Source organism: Bos grunniens, chromosome 18 (assembly GCF_055505025.1).
Source record: "Bos grunniens cultivar Pamir isolate PY7600 chromosome 18, Bosgru_T2T1.0, whole genome shotgun sequence".
Lineage (NCBI taxonomy): Eukaryota > Metazoa > Chordata > Mammalia > Artiodactyla > Bovidae > Bos > Bos grunniens.
Genome location: NC_141182.1, coordinates 26,461,163 through 26,476,494, shown reverse-complemented (window position 1 = coordinate 26,476,494; position 15,332 = coordinate 26,461,163). Strand labels below are relative to the sequence as shown.

At 36.8% G+C, this 15,332-nt stretch overlaps 1 protein-coding gene across 10 annotated transcripts in view; it reads left to right on the top strand.

Moving 5' to 3' along the window:
• Nucleotides 1-15,332, top strand: part of CNOT1 (CCR4-NOT transcription complex subunit 1) — an 82,832-nt gene that overhangs the window by 34,029 nt on the left and 33,471 nt on the right. For all 10 annotated transcript variants that reach the window (XR_015145538.1, XR_015145537.1, XM_086350938.1 and 7 more), the window contains exons 8-16: nucleotides 1,569-1,737; nucleotides 2,746-2,872; nucleotides 3,015-3,125; nucleotides 5,679-5,849; nucleotides 6,254-6,381; nucleotides 8,561-8,801; nucleotides 10,682-10,801; nucleotides 11,545-11,667; nucleotides 11,835-11,986. Coding sequence is in view for 8 of the 10 variants with exons in the window: in XM_086350938.1 (XP_086207064.1) it covers nucleotides 1,569-1,737; nucleotides 2,746-2,872; nucleotides 3,015-3,125; nucleotides 5,679-5,849; nucleotides 6,254-6,381; nucleotides 8,561-8,801; nucleotides 10,682-10,801; nucleotides 11,545-11,667; nucleotides 11,835-11,986 (1,342 nt within the window). In the remaining 2 variants the exon portion in view is untranslated. The remainder of the gene's footprint in view (nucleotides 1-1,568; nucleotides 1,738-2,745; nucleotides 2,873-3,014; nucleotides 3,126-5,678; nucleotides 5,850-6,253; nucleotides 6,382-8,560; nucleotides 8,802-10,681; nucleotides 10,802-11,544; nucleotides 11,668-11,834; nucleotides 11,987-15,332) is intronic.

Below are 15,332 nucleotides of genomic sequence, written 5' to 3'. Positions count from 1 at the left end.
AGAGACTATGGTATTGTGGCATGTTCTTTTTGGTTGAAATAAGTTGATCACTTTTGATATACCGACTTTACCTCTTTGGCTGTTGGCATTGTTGTGCTAAGATAACTCCTGGTTCTGTTATTGCCATCTTCCTTTCAGAGATCTTTAAAACAAATCTTATAGTGGACTAGCCACTATCCATTTTCACTGTTATTATTGTTTTCTTAATGTTTATATAATTATATTAAAATTTATATAATTTTAAACTGCATTAACTTTCTCAGTAATAGGAAGTTTTCCACTTGTCAGTGAAATGAAAAGACATGGATGTACCAGTTGTTTCTGATGCCTTCCTTGCATGGGAATTGATAGCGCTGTGTGACATTTTAGAGTGATATATAGGGTGTGAACTATATAGTGATATATAGGAACAACAGACTGGTTCCAAATAGGAAAAGGAGTACGTCAAGGCTGTATATTGTCACCCTGCTTATTTAACTTATATGCAGAGTACATCATGAGAAACGCTGGGCTGGAAGAAGCACAAGCTGGAATCAAGATTGCTGGGAGAAATATCAATAACCTCAGATATGCAGACGACACCACCCTTATGGCAGAAAGTGGAGAGGAACTGAGGAGCCTCTTGATGAAAGTGAAAGAGGAGAGTGAAAAAGTTGGCTTAAAGCTCAACATTCAGAAAATGAAGATCATGGCATCTGGTCCCATCACTTCATGGCAAATAGATGGGGAAACAGTGGCTGACTTTATTTTTCTGGGCTCCAAAATCACTGCAGATGGTGATTGCAGCCATGAAATTAAAAGATGTTTACTCCTTGAAAGGGAACTTACGACCAACCTAGACAGCATATTGAAAAGCAGAGACATTACTTTGCCAACAAAGGTCTGTCTAGTCAAGGCTATGGTTTTTCCAGTGGTCATGTATGGGTATGAGAGTTGGACTATAAAGAAAGCTGAGCACCGAAGAATTAGAGTCCCTTGGACTGCAAGGAGATCCAACCAGTCCATCCTAAAGGAGATCAGTCCTGGGTGTTCATTGGAAGGACTGTCTTGAAGCTGAAACTCCAATACTTTGGCCACCTGATGTGAAGAGCTGACTCATTTGAAAAGACCCTGATGCTGGGAAAGATTGAGGGCAGGAGAGGAGGATGACAGAGGATGAGATGGTTGGGTGGCATCACCGACTCAATGGACATAGGTTTGGGTGGACTCCAGGAGTTGGTGATGGACAGGGAGGCCTGGTGTGCTGTGGTTCATGGGGTCGCAAAGAGTCGGACACGACTGAACTGAACTGAACTGATAGGGTGTGACTTAGTCAATGTCAATGGATAATGGGATCTAAAAGAATTAAAAATATACTCATGACCATTATATATGACAAAGGAACATTCAAATTTTAGAATTGGTGTTGAAGTCATAGTTTGGACTGGGCTAGCTGAATAAACTGAATAAACTTTGCTTTGAGTATGAACTTGTCAAAGACTCAGGTTTGAGGGACTTTTAGAGAGTTAAAGAGGACAGTTCGTTTTTAATCAATATAGCAGTTATAAGTATCTTCTTCCTTTTCTCAGATTTTCCCCAGGAACGCTGTCCTGTGGTGCTTGCACCACTTTTATACCCTGAAAAACGGGACATTCTAATGGACAGAATCCTGCCTGATTCCGGAGGGGTAGCTAAAACCATGATGGAGAGCTCTTTGGCTGATTTTATGCAAGAAGTGGGCTATGGCTTTTGTGCAAGGTTGGTAGGAAGGCATTTTAAACCTCTGATTACTCTTAGGACAAGTACAGTGTCATTTTTTACAGCAAGTTCCTGATGATTCCTTGATGTGTTATCTTTGCCTCTCAAGAATTTTGCTTCTAAATTCAATCTTCCACATATTAGTTTTGCTGCCACCTATTAGTGTTTTGGTGGCTAAATTTCTACTTATCCATCCCCCCTAATTGCTCACATTTACAGACAGGGGTTCCTAGCCTAGTTGGCATGTTATGCGTTTTTAGCTTTTGAGAGAGAAAGGGCATTGCAGCAAGTGTTAATGGGATCGTGTCCCATCCAGCATGCCTGATTTGCTTCTGCCTCCTCCCACCCTCAGTTTCCTCACTGTGCCTTGATTTTTACAGTCTTCCTTTTCTAGCCTTTCATACCCTGCCTTTCAAATATTTTCCCCACTTGCCAGGGGCATCAGAGGAAATTGCTTACCCTAATGGTAGCACTTAAGACTATTAAACAGTGGATTATTAATGTTTCTTCTGAGAATATATTATTAAGGGCATTTATGTGCTTTAGTTTGACTTTAAGTGTAACATTTAATATTTTTAAAACTCAAATCACATTTCCACTTAGTTTGAAAGTGTATTTCTTATGTGTATATATGTGTCTGGCATAAAACTTCTGTTGATGCAAAGTGAAAAAAAGTACATTTTCAAGGCTTTGTACATATCAGAATAACCCTTGATTGGTATAAATCAAGTTATTCTTTAAAATACTGATATTCAAAGATTGAGGAGGATAATTTTGTTTCTTTTTGAAAAATACTACTCTTAATTCATATTTCCTTCTTTAATCAGTATTTTAAACTTTTTTCTTAACTGGACATTTTTTCCATTACTTGCTATGTGAAAGTAAGAAGAAATGAAGTGTATTACTCTATGTTAGTAAAACTAGTGATTTCACTCAAAGACTCATATGAGTGTTTCTTAACCTTGGTGTTGAGGGTGCTATTTTTCTGAAGTTAAATTTTTGTTTCAGTATTGAAGAATGTCGCAATATAATCATGCAGTTTGGTGTTCGGGAGGTCACAGCTGCCCAGGTTGCAAGGGTTTTAGGAATGATGGCTCGAACTCATTCAGGATTAACAGACGGAATTCCATTACAGGTAAGTGTGGCAATCAACTATTTTACAAAGTGAATTAATGTCCTACCCTTTTTATTTTATTAAGTCAGTATGATTGTTCTATCAACCCGAGCTGAACACATGCAGTAGTTGGCTTTGTTTAATTCATTTTTTACTCCTACAGAGTATCTCTGCTCCTGGCAGTGGAATCTGGAGTGATGGGAAAGATAAAAGTGATGGAGCACAGGCACACACATGGAATGTAGAAGTCTTGATCGATGTTCTCAAAGAACTGGTGAGTACATGTAATGTCGTATATTTATGATATTAGTAAGGTATAGCCCAGAGAATGAAAATTTTAATAAGTGCCTAGCTGAATGAGGGCTGCACTGTTTTGTAATTTCTGACTTCATTGGCTTAAATGTAATGAAACATCAGAAGTAATTATGTACTGGAAATAGCACATAGTCAAACTCTGGCTTTGTTCATAATGAATTGTTGCTATGCAGTTCTGAATCACACTGATGAGATGATTGGCTGGCAGTTAGTGTGTGGTTTTTGGGGAAGGGTGAATTTGTTACAAAATAATGATTATATGAAGAATTATTGAGGAGAAAGAAAGTCTGAATGTTTTCTGGAAGGTGTACAAAAACCCTGCCAACTTTGTTTATGGTGGATAGGAATAATAAAAATCAGTACATCTCTTACTAGTTCCACTTCTGGAATATCCATAAGCTAAATAATTGGCTCCCAAATAAAAAGTACCTCTCGTAAAATAAAAAGTACCTCTCCTAAAATGTTGAAATGTTAAATACAAGGGTAAAACTTCTAGTTATTAAAAGGGAGTGTGGAGTCAAGATCAAGGTGTAATATTCCAGGCTTGTTCATAAAATGTCAGGGAACTACATATAAGGCTAACGACTACATACACACATATAACATTCTTGGTAAGGTGTCAGGTCATTTGTCTATCCTATATTTCAGTTTTAGTTTTCCACATATGTAACTTAGAGGCAGAACTGAATAACAGGGAATCATACCATTCTCTTTATGACCTTAACATCAAAGAGTTTTCCTTTTATTTTAATAGTAGATGGATTTATGGTGTTCAAACCTATTAAAAAATAACATGATCATGGCGGAAAATTTGGAAAGTGAAATGAAATAAAAGCAAAATAAAATCACAGTTTTATCACTTATGGATAACCAGTTATTAATTTGTTCTTAACCTGTGGTTGTCTATAAAATGAAAACATGCTTTTCTCTCTGTTTCATCTCAGTAGTTTATTGCCTTATTGATGATACTCTTTTTTTTTTTTTTATTGTAGACAAGGACAGTGTTCCATGTTATCTGAACCTATGTTGTTTTGATTTCAGAGTGCAAAGGCTATAAATTAAATACCTTCAGTGTGGATTTGAATAGTTGAATTAGTAATATTTTCCTCTTCCTTTTTCTTCTCATATATTTGAGTTTCTGTATATTTTTTTGTAGACAGGGAGCAGAGGACAATTTCAGACATACATTGGGTTAATAATTTGTTTGGTTTTTTTTTTTACTACCCAGGATGGAAGGAGGAAACCATAGGGGCATACCTGTGGACTTTCCAAACTTAACCTCTTTCTAGGAATGCTATTTAATAGTATATTTATGATTCTGTTCTGTCACATTCAGTCCTTGAAACAAACTGTAGAAAAAAATCTCACCTCTGAATGCTATTGTTGCCTTAGAGTGAATACCCCAACTGAGGTTTACTCTTTGTACTGTATACAAAGCAAGTCTTCAGAGAAGTCACCTTAAAGCAAAACTAAATTGGATATGATGTTTTGGTTGGAGATTTAATTTTGAAGTATGCACATCCTTTTTTTTTTCCCTTTCAAGCACAAAATATTCTTTTTTTTTCCATTTTGGCCACATGATGTGGCATGCAGGATCTTAGTCTCCCATCCAGGGATCCAACTTGTGCCCCTGACATTGGGAGCTCAAAGTCTTAACCACTGGGACACCCACTTGGGACACCAGAGAAGTCCCAAGCACAAAATATTCTTATTGCTTGGTGCAGACTGTTTGGTAAATGATCTTCTAAAGTTGTTTCCTGTGCTTTGTGTTTCTTTAAGGAATCTCATACTGCTTTTATGAATACCTTTTCATAAAACATTTTTGAATAGAATATTTTTAGTCTTTTTGTCATAAAGAATTTAGATCACTTTTCCTGATACATACATTGAGATACTTTTAGGGGAGATCTTTAAGATTGACATTTGGGATAATTGGTTTATCTTTGCCACTTTGTTCCAAAGTAATGAAGTCTTCTGTAAAGAAGAGGCATTATCGGGATGGGCGTGTTCATTGCACTAAAGTAGAGGAAGAGAAATTTCCCCATTATGTCCTCATATATATTCAGAAGTATATCATGAGCTGAAAGGTTGGAGTTGCTTGCTGAAAGATTGGAGTTACTTACTAGTAGAGCTGGTTTATTTTGAATATTAAGAATTTGCTTTTCTGAGACTCCCCTGGTGGTCCACTGGTTAAGAATCTGCCTTGCAGTGCTGGAGATACAGATTCGATCCCTGGTCACTAAACTAAGATCCCATATGCTGCGGGGCAGCTAAGCCCATGTGGTACAATGAAGACCCAGCACAGCCAAAATAAAAATAAAAATTTTTTAAAAAAGGAATATACCTCTTCTAAGACTTTTTGGTAATGCCGGAAAGATTTAGATGATTTTGTGTCTATAATTAGACTATTACCATCTTGATTAAACTAAAGATTTAATGTGACTCTTTGGATAAAGCAATCAAAATATGTGCACTTTTGTTCATTAAACTTTGAAGTGCTTTTCTTTTTTAGAACCCAAGTTTGAATTTCAAGGAAGTAACTTATGAACTGGACCATCCTGGGTTTCAAATTCGTGATAGTAAAGGACTTCATAATGTAGTCTATGGCATTCAAAGGGGTCTGGGTATGGAAGTGTTCCCTGTAGATCTCATATACAGACCTTGGAAACACGCAGAAGGCCAGGTAAGTGAATAGTGTTTAGCTATAGAAGAGACACAAAATAACAACTAACATAGTGACATCTATCCTTTGATTAAAATATTGTTTTAAAATAGAATTTGTTTTGCATTGCTCAGAAAAGCAGGGACTCCCGTGAATTTTGAAGAAACATTATTATAGTTTAATACCAGACTCAGCTGAAGTGTAGCAATCCATCTGTTTTCCCAGTATTTTAAGGATGTTTGTCTCTAGGGTCATCATGTACCTTATTTTGTCTGAATTACCTGTGGTTTTGAAAGATCAAATAATTAAGATTTTAAAGGGAAATTTCTGATAACCTTAAGGTTGAAATTGCTTTGTTAAAATGTTTCAGTTTTTTAACATCCACAGTCATTTATGGTAGTAAGGACTTTTTTCTCTTTTTCCAGCTCTCCTTCATTCAGCATTCCCTTATAAATCCAGAGATCTTCTGTTTTGCCGACTATCCCTGTCATACTGTTGCCACTGATATTCTGAAAGCACCACCAGAGGATGACAATCGAGAAATTGCCACATGGTAAACACTCTTCATCTAGCTTTTCTTGAAAGGATCACTTCTACTTTTTTGAAATATAAGATTAATAGTTAGCCAACTACATAGTTAAAGGTTTAAATGAAATAGTATTTTTAGCAAGCCTGCTTACCCTAAATTTTATATAGTAGGGTGTTCTTGGGTGAAAATCTCTATTTAGTCCCCTTATCACTAGACACATCTTTCTTCTTGTAATATCTGCCATTGTATATTTTCTGAAACTATCAGATACGTTAGAAGGAGATTTGCACTTCTCTATTAGGGATAAATCCCTTTCTTTTCTCTGTAGATTTTGCTTGCTTGCTTTTGTAAGTGGCTCAAAGTGGCCAACTCATGAAATCTCAAATTTTAAGTTAATTATCTATTTTCTCTGAGTTTCAATTCCAAATTTCTGAGGGAAAATCTGACTGGCTGAGTTGGTTTCTCCTGAAACTTAAGTCATTCCTCTCTGAGGGATGGATGTGCATTACTATTAAAATACACTCATGGCTATAGGGAGTGGCCATGGGCTGCTTTGGTCCTCAAAGACATCTACTTTATAATGTTTTTTCCATTTTTTTCAACCATACTCTACTGGGACACTTTTTCAACATGAACAGTTAGTGTTTGGGGGGAGGGGGAGGGAGGAGGACGTGTTGTGGCTGTTCGTTTTAGGTCAGTATAAAGCCCTATTGGGCTTCCCAGGTGGCACCAGTAGTAAAGAACCCTCCGGAGAATACAGGAGACTTAAGAGATGTGGGTTCAATCCCTGGGTTGGGAAGATCCCCTGGAGTAGGAAATGGCAATCCACTCCAGTATTCTTGCCTGGAGAATCCCCATGGACAGAGGACCCTGGCAGGCTACAGTCCATAGGGTCACACAGAGTCAGACACGACTGAAGCTACTTAGCATGCACGCACGCACAAAGCCCTATTGACATCATCTTACAAGACAAAGGATGGTAAATTTTCCCTGTAAAGGGTTTAATATGTGGCTTTGCAGGCCAGATGGTCTCTGTGCAACTACTTAACTCTTAAATTGTAGCACAGTATAAATGTGAGTGTGACTCTATTCCAGCAAAACAGTATTTACAAAAATTAGGCAGTGTGAGATTGGGCCTGTGAATGTTGTTTGCTGATCCCTGTTCTGAAGCAGTGGTCTGTTCTAAAGTGTATCGATTCCCCAGATGTCCAGGTGGTAGCCAGTGTTGGATCTGCTGGGTTGGTTGATTTTTTTTTTTTTTTTTCCCCTTCCTGTTAAGATTAATGTGTATGGTAGTGTTTCTTCATTTTAACAGATAAAAACCTCTTTCCAATTTATAAAACTGAAATGTCATTATATATTTAATAACTCCTTGATACAGCTGTATATTCAGGTTTCCCTAATTGTCTCAAAAATGGTTTATAACACTTTGTATGATTGGGAGTCCACACAAGGTCTAAGTACATAGTTTCTTTCATTCTATGAGTCTTCCTCCTTTTTTTTTTTTTTTAATATAATTCTTGACCATTGATTTAATGGAAAAATAGCATCCTGTAGTCTTCCCTATGAATAGGGTATCTATTTCCTCATGGTGTTTAATTTGATCTCTATCCCATAGTTTTTATGGACTAGGATTAGTAAGATTTGAGGCTTGGCTGAAGCCAACCACGTTTAGCTTCCAATTCATAGGAGGTATTGATTACTTCTGAACTTGTATAGACATCAGAGGGGGCACGTAAGTTAAAACTGTGTTACCAAAGTAAGTGTTCTGGCTGGGCTTTCTTTTTAAATTGAAATACAGTTGATTTGCAGTGTTGTGTGAGTCAGGTTGTATTTTTATGTAGAATGTTTGTTGTGTTTATGTTTTATTGAATTTTTGACTGTTTGTAAACTCTGATATTTTTACTTTTCACTCTAATCACAAAAAGTTTTTCATGGTGAGGAGGTCCGTGGTTATGCAAATGGTCAGTCACGTCTACTCCTTCATCACTTATTTTGTTAATTTGGACGGCTTTTAAAGTTAGTTTGAAAGCATGCCAGCATTATATATTTGAGATGAATCAGCACCAATTTAAATATTTTTCAAATACTAAAGATGACAGCAACTTGGTTTTGTCTTGATAGCTGGTATCATTTATTTGGAAAATGGATTTTGTGTCCTTAGATTTTCACTGACAGATTATCTTATTTCCATTCTTGTTAGGAAGAGCTTGGATTTGATTGAATCTCTGCTAAGGCTCGCAGAGGTAGGGCAATATGAGCAAGTCAAACAGCTCTTCAGCTTCCCTATCAAACACTGTCCAGACATGCTGGTATTGGCCTTATTACAAATCAACACCTCCTGGCACACCTTGCGCCACGAACTCATCTCCACTCTGATGCCAATTTTCCTTGGAAACCACCCTAACTCAGCTATAATTTTGCACTATGCATGGCATGGACAGGTAAGATACGACCATTTCTTTGTCTTAATAATCAACATTAAAACTTTTTTGTTGATTTGTGTTTTGGGTGTACAGCAAAGTGAGTGTTATACGTACACATATTCATTCTTTCAGATTCTGTTCCATACATGCCATTTCAGAGTGTTGAGTAGAGCTTCCTTTGCTGTACAGTAGGTTCTTATTTAGTTATCTCTCTTTTGTACATAGTAGTGTGTATATGTCGTTCCCAATCCCCACCCCCCATAACTGTGTTAGTTTCCTACATCTGTAATTCTATTTCTGCATAATAGACATTCTTTTGATGATGTTCAACTAGAGAAATTGTCAACCTTGGAATCCTGACACTCTGAGAAAGTCACACTTCCATAAAATTTATTTTATCTTTTAGCATCATGTAGGTATTAAGTATAAAACTTGAAAGAGCAAGGAGGCTAGACAATTAAAAAAAAAATTCAGTATTATGAAAACTGTATCGCTAGGGTACCAGTACAGAGCTTAATAGAAACAGAAGGTTCTCATTTTACTTCTTAATAGCAAATGAGAGAATATCACAGATCAATTGAATTGACATAATTGTACTTTAAATCCAGCATTTAGAAAGATGCTAACAATAACCCTGTGTACGAGACAGCAAAAGAGACACTGATGTATAGAACAGTCTTATGGACTCTGTTGCAGAGGGAGAGGGTGGGAAGATTTGGGAGAATGGCATTGAAACATGTATAATATCATATATGAAACGAGTTGCCAGTCCAGGTTCGATGCACGATACTGGATGCTTGGGGCTAATGCACTGGGACAACCCAGAGGGATGGTATGAGGAGGGAGGAGGGTTCAGGATGGGGAACACATGTATACCTGTGGCGGATTCATTTTGATATTTGGCAAAACTAATACAATTTGTAAAGTTTAAAAATAAAATAAAATTTAAAAAAAAAAATTTTATTTTGGTTCCTGCTGAGTTTTCAAGCCCTTGTGCCCCCCACCCAATTTTGTAGGATGCATTTGACAAGTAAATACTCTTCTGTCCATTGATCTTCCCCTCCTCCCCAGTAGCCTGCATTTTAAATGCAGATATATGTAGAGGCTTTAAGAAAAAGCAGTTGTTTTCCCCTTTATACCAAGTTCCCCTCTTTAAGATATTCCTGCTATTATTCGTTATATACCAGATAAAACTTGGAAAACATTAGCCTTGGTTCCATTCCTTTCCTCGGGCCACCTGCATTGCTGGAGACTGAAATCACATGATAGATAAGAGTTTACAAAGTGTTTATCAAACATTTAACCAGAAGTTTGAAGCGTAGGCCTTCTTAGACTTTTCTCAATAAATCTGTGAGAGAGGGCACAGTGAAGGGACATGCATCACCATTCCTGATTAGATACGTGTCTCACTTGGGCTTTCTGTCACTCTGAGACAGTTACTGGAAAGTGGTTTAGATAGTAGATTTAGATTGCTGTTGCTTCTCTGAGAGACATTAGCTAAATTACCATTCAACTGCAAAGACAGGCTGTTTTCTGCTGAACACTGTTTTGTCTTTATAGGCCAGTAATATGTAATTGAATTTAAGGGATCATGTAAATTTGATGCACCCTCATGTTCACATCATATATTGTCTTTGAAAGTGTTTTATAGGACAGATTTGTTGTAGTGAGTATATGACCTAAGGGTTTATGGGTAGGCATCATTTGGAAGATATGGAAATAACACCCCTTCCCCCACAACACACAAGTCACTGTAATCAATGCTTTATCATTTGCACTGATACAGCTCAATTTTACATGAGTACAGGTGAAATCAGCGTTTGTAATAGCAGTTGCAACAACGTATCAAAATGGTTAGTAGTAGTAGTGCTATTTAACTCCCCTTTTTCTTTTCTTAGGGACAGTCTCCCTCAATCCGCCAACTTATCATGCATGCAATGGCAGAATGGTACATGCGAGGGGAGCAGTATGACCAGGCCAAGTTGTCTCGAATACTTGATGTGGCCCAGGACTTGAAGGTGAGTTTGAAGGGACAGAGAACGCTTTATTTATTGATGATAAAAATTCCAAGTGTCTTAGGAATAAGTCACATGTAACTCTAAGCTAGAATGGATGAGATTTAGTTTTTCCTTATAGGTAGAAAGAGGTTGGAAGAAGAGTGGTTCTTTAGAAGTGTAAAAATGTTTTCATTTACATTTCACTGAGTTTTGTTTGGTCTTCTATGATATTTAAAGGGCTGTTTTAAAATAAGTGATATTGACATCTTCTTAGATGTAATCTGTGAGATACAATTTTTGGAGAAACTGATTGGCTATCGACTTTTCTACAGATTTCATTAGCATTAACGGATTCTTTTGACAAATAGTCTGATTCTTGATGTCTTTGATTTGATGTACACAGTACTGGTGGTGTAGTTGTACTTAGAGGAAGCCTGAGTTTAGATTTTTTTTTTTTTAACAGATAAAGATAATTTTTCATGCTTTGTGTTTTGCTTTGCTTTAGGTTTATTTGAAAAAACACAGGGTAAAGTTTATTGTGAAGGTAAAGTCATGTGTTTGTCTTTGAAATGTGATCGTATAGTTAGGGACAAGTGTTACCATTGATATACACTAAGCTGTTTTGTTTAAAAAATTACGATTAAGAAAATATTAGCAATATTTTATTTAGACTTGTTTGTGAAAATAAAAACTGGAAACAGAAAATAGGACAGAAAAGTCACTCAATTGCTTGACTCGTAGTTTCTAATATTCTTTTTCTTTAGGCTTTGTCAATGCTGCTAAATGGTACTCCATTTGCCTTTGTTATTGACCTTGCTGCACTTGCTTCACGTCGTGAATACCTCAAACTTGACAAATGGCTCACAGATAAAATTCGAGAGCACGGAGTAAGTGGGATTTGTCCGTTTATTACTTCTTTTAAGTTTTGATGGTCAAGATAACTGAAGAAAATGGCAAAATGTTATTACTATATTCTGGAGTTGAGTTGTAGTGCTTAGTCTGAAATCAGTTAATGATGAGTTTCAAATACACTGAAAGACTTTCTCTTTTTCAGGAGCCTTTTATCCAGGCTTGTATGACTTTTTTAAAGAGACGGTGTCCTTCTATTTTGGGGGGACTTGCCCCAGAGAAAGATCAGCCCAAAAGTGCTCAACTTCCTCCAGAAACCCTCGCGACAATGTTGGCCTGTTTACAAGCTTGTGCAGGGTAAGAAGAGTATATTTAATACTGGAACTGGATTGTGTGGATAATTATTGATTTGAGGAAGAGGGTTTGAATGATTAAATACAACAGCATTTAAAGTAATCCAGTGGGTTTTAAGTCCAAAGTACTATACTACTGAAGTATGAGCTCTGTTTGAGTTAATTTTTTAATATGTGGTGTGAGATAGGATCCTAAATGCATGGTTTTACATGTGAATAGTCGATTTGTTTGTTGAAGAGACTGGTCTTTCCATTTGGGACTATCTTCTGAAAAATCAGTTGCACATAATAGGAGTTTATTCTGGGCTCTTAGTTCTATTCCATTGATCTATATGCCTGTCCTTATGCCAGTACCACATTGTCTTGATAACTTTCACTTTTAAGTAAATTTTTAAATTGAAGTGTGAGTTCTCTAACTTTGCTTTCTACTTCTCCAAAATTGTTTCGGTCATTCTGGGTTCCTTAATTTTCATAAGAATTTTAGGGTCAGCTTGTCCATTTCTGCAGAGAAATTACATAGCCCAGTGGGATTTTGATAAGGATTATGTTCAATCTTTAGATCACCTCGGGGGATAGTGCCATTTTAATAGTATTAAGTCTTCCAGTTAACAAATCTAGGATATCTTCCCATTTCTTTAGTTGTCTCTAATTTCTTTCAGTGATGTTTGCATTGCCTTAGTCGTGCTTTTTGCTGGATATTTGATACAAGTCATGGTATCTGAATAGAGAGTTGGATTGTTTTTTTTGGTCTAATTGTTCTTGTTTGAACCTCCAGTCTAAAGTTGAATAGACGTGGTGAGAACAGACAACCTTATCTTGTTCCTGATTTAGGAGGAAAGTATCCAGTGTTTGACCATTAGCTATAATGTTAGTTATGGGTTTTATAGTTACGTTTCACATTGAAGGGAGTTTCCTTACCTCTGTTTCTAGTTAGTTTGGTTATATGTGTGTGTGTTGCATGTCTTATTTGTGGTTGAAAGCTGGAAAGTTTAATATGGCAATTCTCGAAATCACAATTCTCGAAAACCCACTCAAGGGTTTTTTGTTTTGTTAATGCTCTTTTCTGAACGAATTCAGTAATATCTGTATTCTTTGTCTTCTTTGGTCACTGATATCTCTGGATAAGCTTTGTGGTTAGCTAAGATTGGAGGTTTTGTTAAACTAAACTCTGAAATCAGTAAGCTATTCTTCACCCTGTGATTCTATGTGCTGTGTCCAGGCATATCTTTAACCCTAAGTTGGTCTCTTGACAAGTCCACTGTGGTATTCACTTGCTTCTTAGTCAGAACCTGAAGGTTGGCTTGAGGTGAACTTGGGCTTGAACCTAAGAACTTGGGCTTTCTTAGATCTTTCATGGCAGTGGCACAGCTTTAGATGCTAGCACAACCCTACACACACCTCATACCTTCTAGATTCCTGGGGAAATGTGAGAGTTTTTCAGATTTCCACCCATGGGAATCATCTGAAGTTTTTCTTTTGAACTTTTGGTTAGCCTGTTGTTTCGTCAGACTGTTATCTTCTACCTTAGGCATTCAGGAAGTTAAAACAGTGACCTTTAAAATGTTTTCTGCAAATAACCATGAGGAAGAGTCTGTTTGCCCTGGGTCAGTTCTTAGGTCCAGTATAGACAACCCGGCCATTGTGGTCTCACAGGGAATCCTCAGATAGGTGAAATAATGATTATTTCTTTGAGAATGAACTTGGAAGATGTTTCAGCCCAGTTCTGAGCCCTCTTGATCTGGTGGTTGTCAGGTTGCTTGCTGGTTTTCACTGTGATTGTGTTTTAATTCTGAGTTGGGCAAATTAAGATGTCATGAAGCTTGCTGTTGTTACCAAGAAGTAATCATCTTTCTGGAAGAAAAATTCCCCTCATGTTTTTTTTTTCTTGGCCACTCTGCGCTGCTCTACCTGGGATTGATCCCTGGCTCCAGCAGTAAAATGAAAGCAAGAAGTCTTAATTCCTGCACTGACAGGGAATTCCTTCCCTTGACTGTTGTAAAGCCTGTTGTTCATTTCTAGAGTTTTGGAAAAATCAACTCCTACCTTTTTTTGGCTAGTGTTCTAGTTGGTTTTATGGAGGAGAGAATATTTAGAGGTCTTTACTCCACCGTCCTCACTTTTGTTCTGTCCTATATATTCTTTTTTGTAATTTCTGAAGCATAGTAAAATGAATACCTGTGTGATTCTCAAAGGGGAAAAGTAGTAACATTTCAGTAGAGAAGGCTGGATCTGACATTTACGACATTAATTTATTGATCAGGAGGTCACCAGCTCCATTCTACACGTGCCTCATGATAAAACCCATTGAGAACGTTGTGTACGTTATGTGGTAATCTCGCTGTCAGCAAAATACAAAGTAGCAGACAAACACAAATCAAGGGGACATTGTATAAAAACAAAAAACTGGCTTCTACTTTGTAAAAAAATCAAGTTTAAGAAAAGAGAAATAAAAGTTGATGAATTCTTGACAGTTTAAAGAAACAGAAGAGATGTGACAACTCAGTGCAATGGATTCTGATCCAAGTGGGGGAAAAGAGCATTGAGGACATTATGGGAATAATTGATGTAATTTGAATCTGGCCTATTTTATTTTATCCTTGCCCAACTTGCGTTGGATTTCATGATTGTTGTTCTACAAGGTTATGTAAGAAAATGACCTTGTTCTTAGAAAACAGGTTATAAAGTATTTAGAGATAAAAGATACATGATGTATCTAATCTAAAATGTTTTGGAGAGAAGTGGATATTATAGAAAAAATGGTTAAATAGGGCAAAATGTAGCTAATTGGTGAGTGAAGCATTTATGGGAGTTCCTTCTAGTACTCTGGTTTCTTTAAGTTTGGAATTTTGTCAGCTATGGCAAGTTCTGCAATAGCAAGGAATAATATTTTAATTAACCATTTTTATCAATCATAAGTTACACAGTTTTAATATTGTAACATCTCTGAAATGATGATTCATCTCATTGGTGACCTCTTACAATTAGAATTAACCCAGTTAATTTTGTAGAGCATGTAAAATAATGCTGTGGCTTACAATTGAAGGCATTTTGTGTTGAATATAATATGATAATTATTATCTATTACTTGTAGCCATTAACCCATGGCATAGAAGTCTTTGAAACGGTTTTCCTTTTAATTTAAAGGGGTGTTTTTTTGTTTGTTTGTTTGTTTTGGAGAAGGCACCCTACTCCAGTACTCTTGCCTGGAAAATCCCATGGATGGAGGAGCCTGGTAGGCTGCAGTCCATGGGGTTGCTAAGAGTCGGACACGACTGAGCAACTTCCCTTTCACTTTTCACTTTCATGCATTGGAGAAGGAAATGGCAACCCACTCCAGTGTTCTTGCCTAG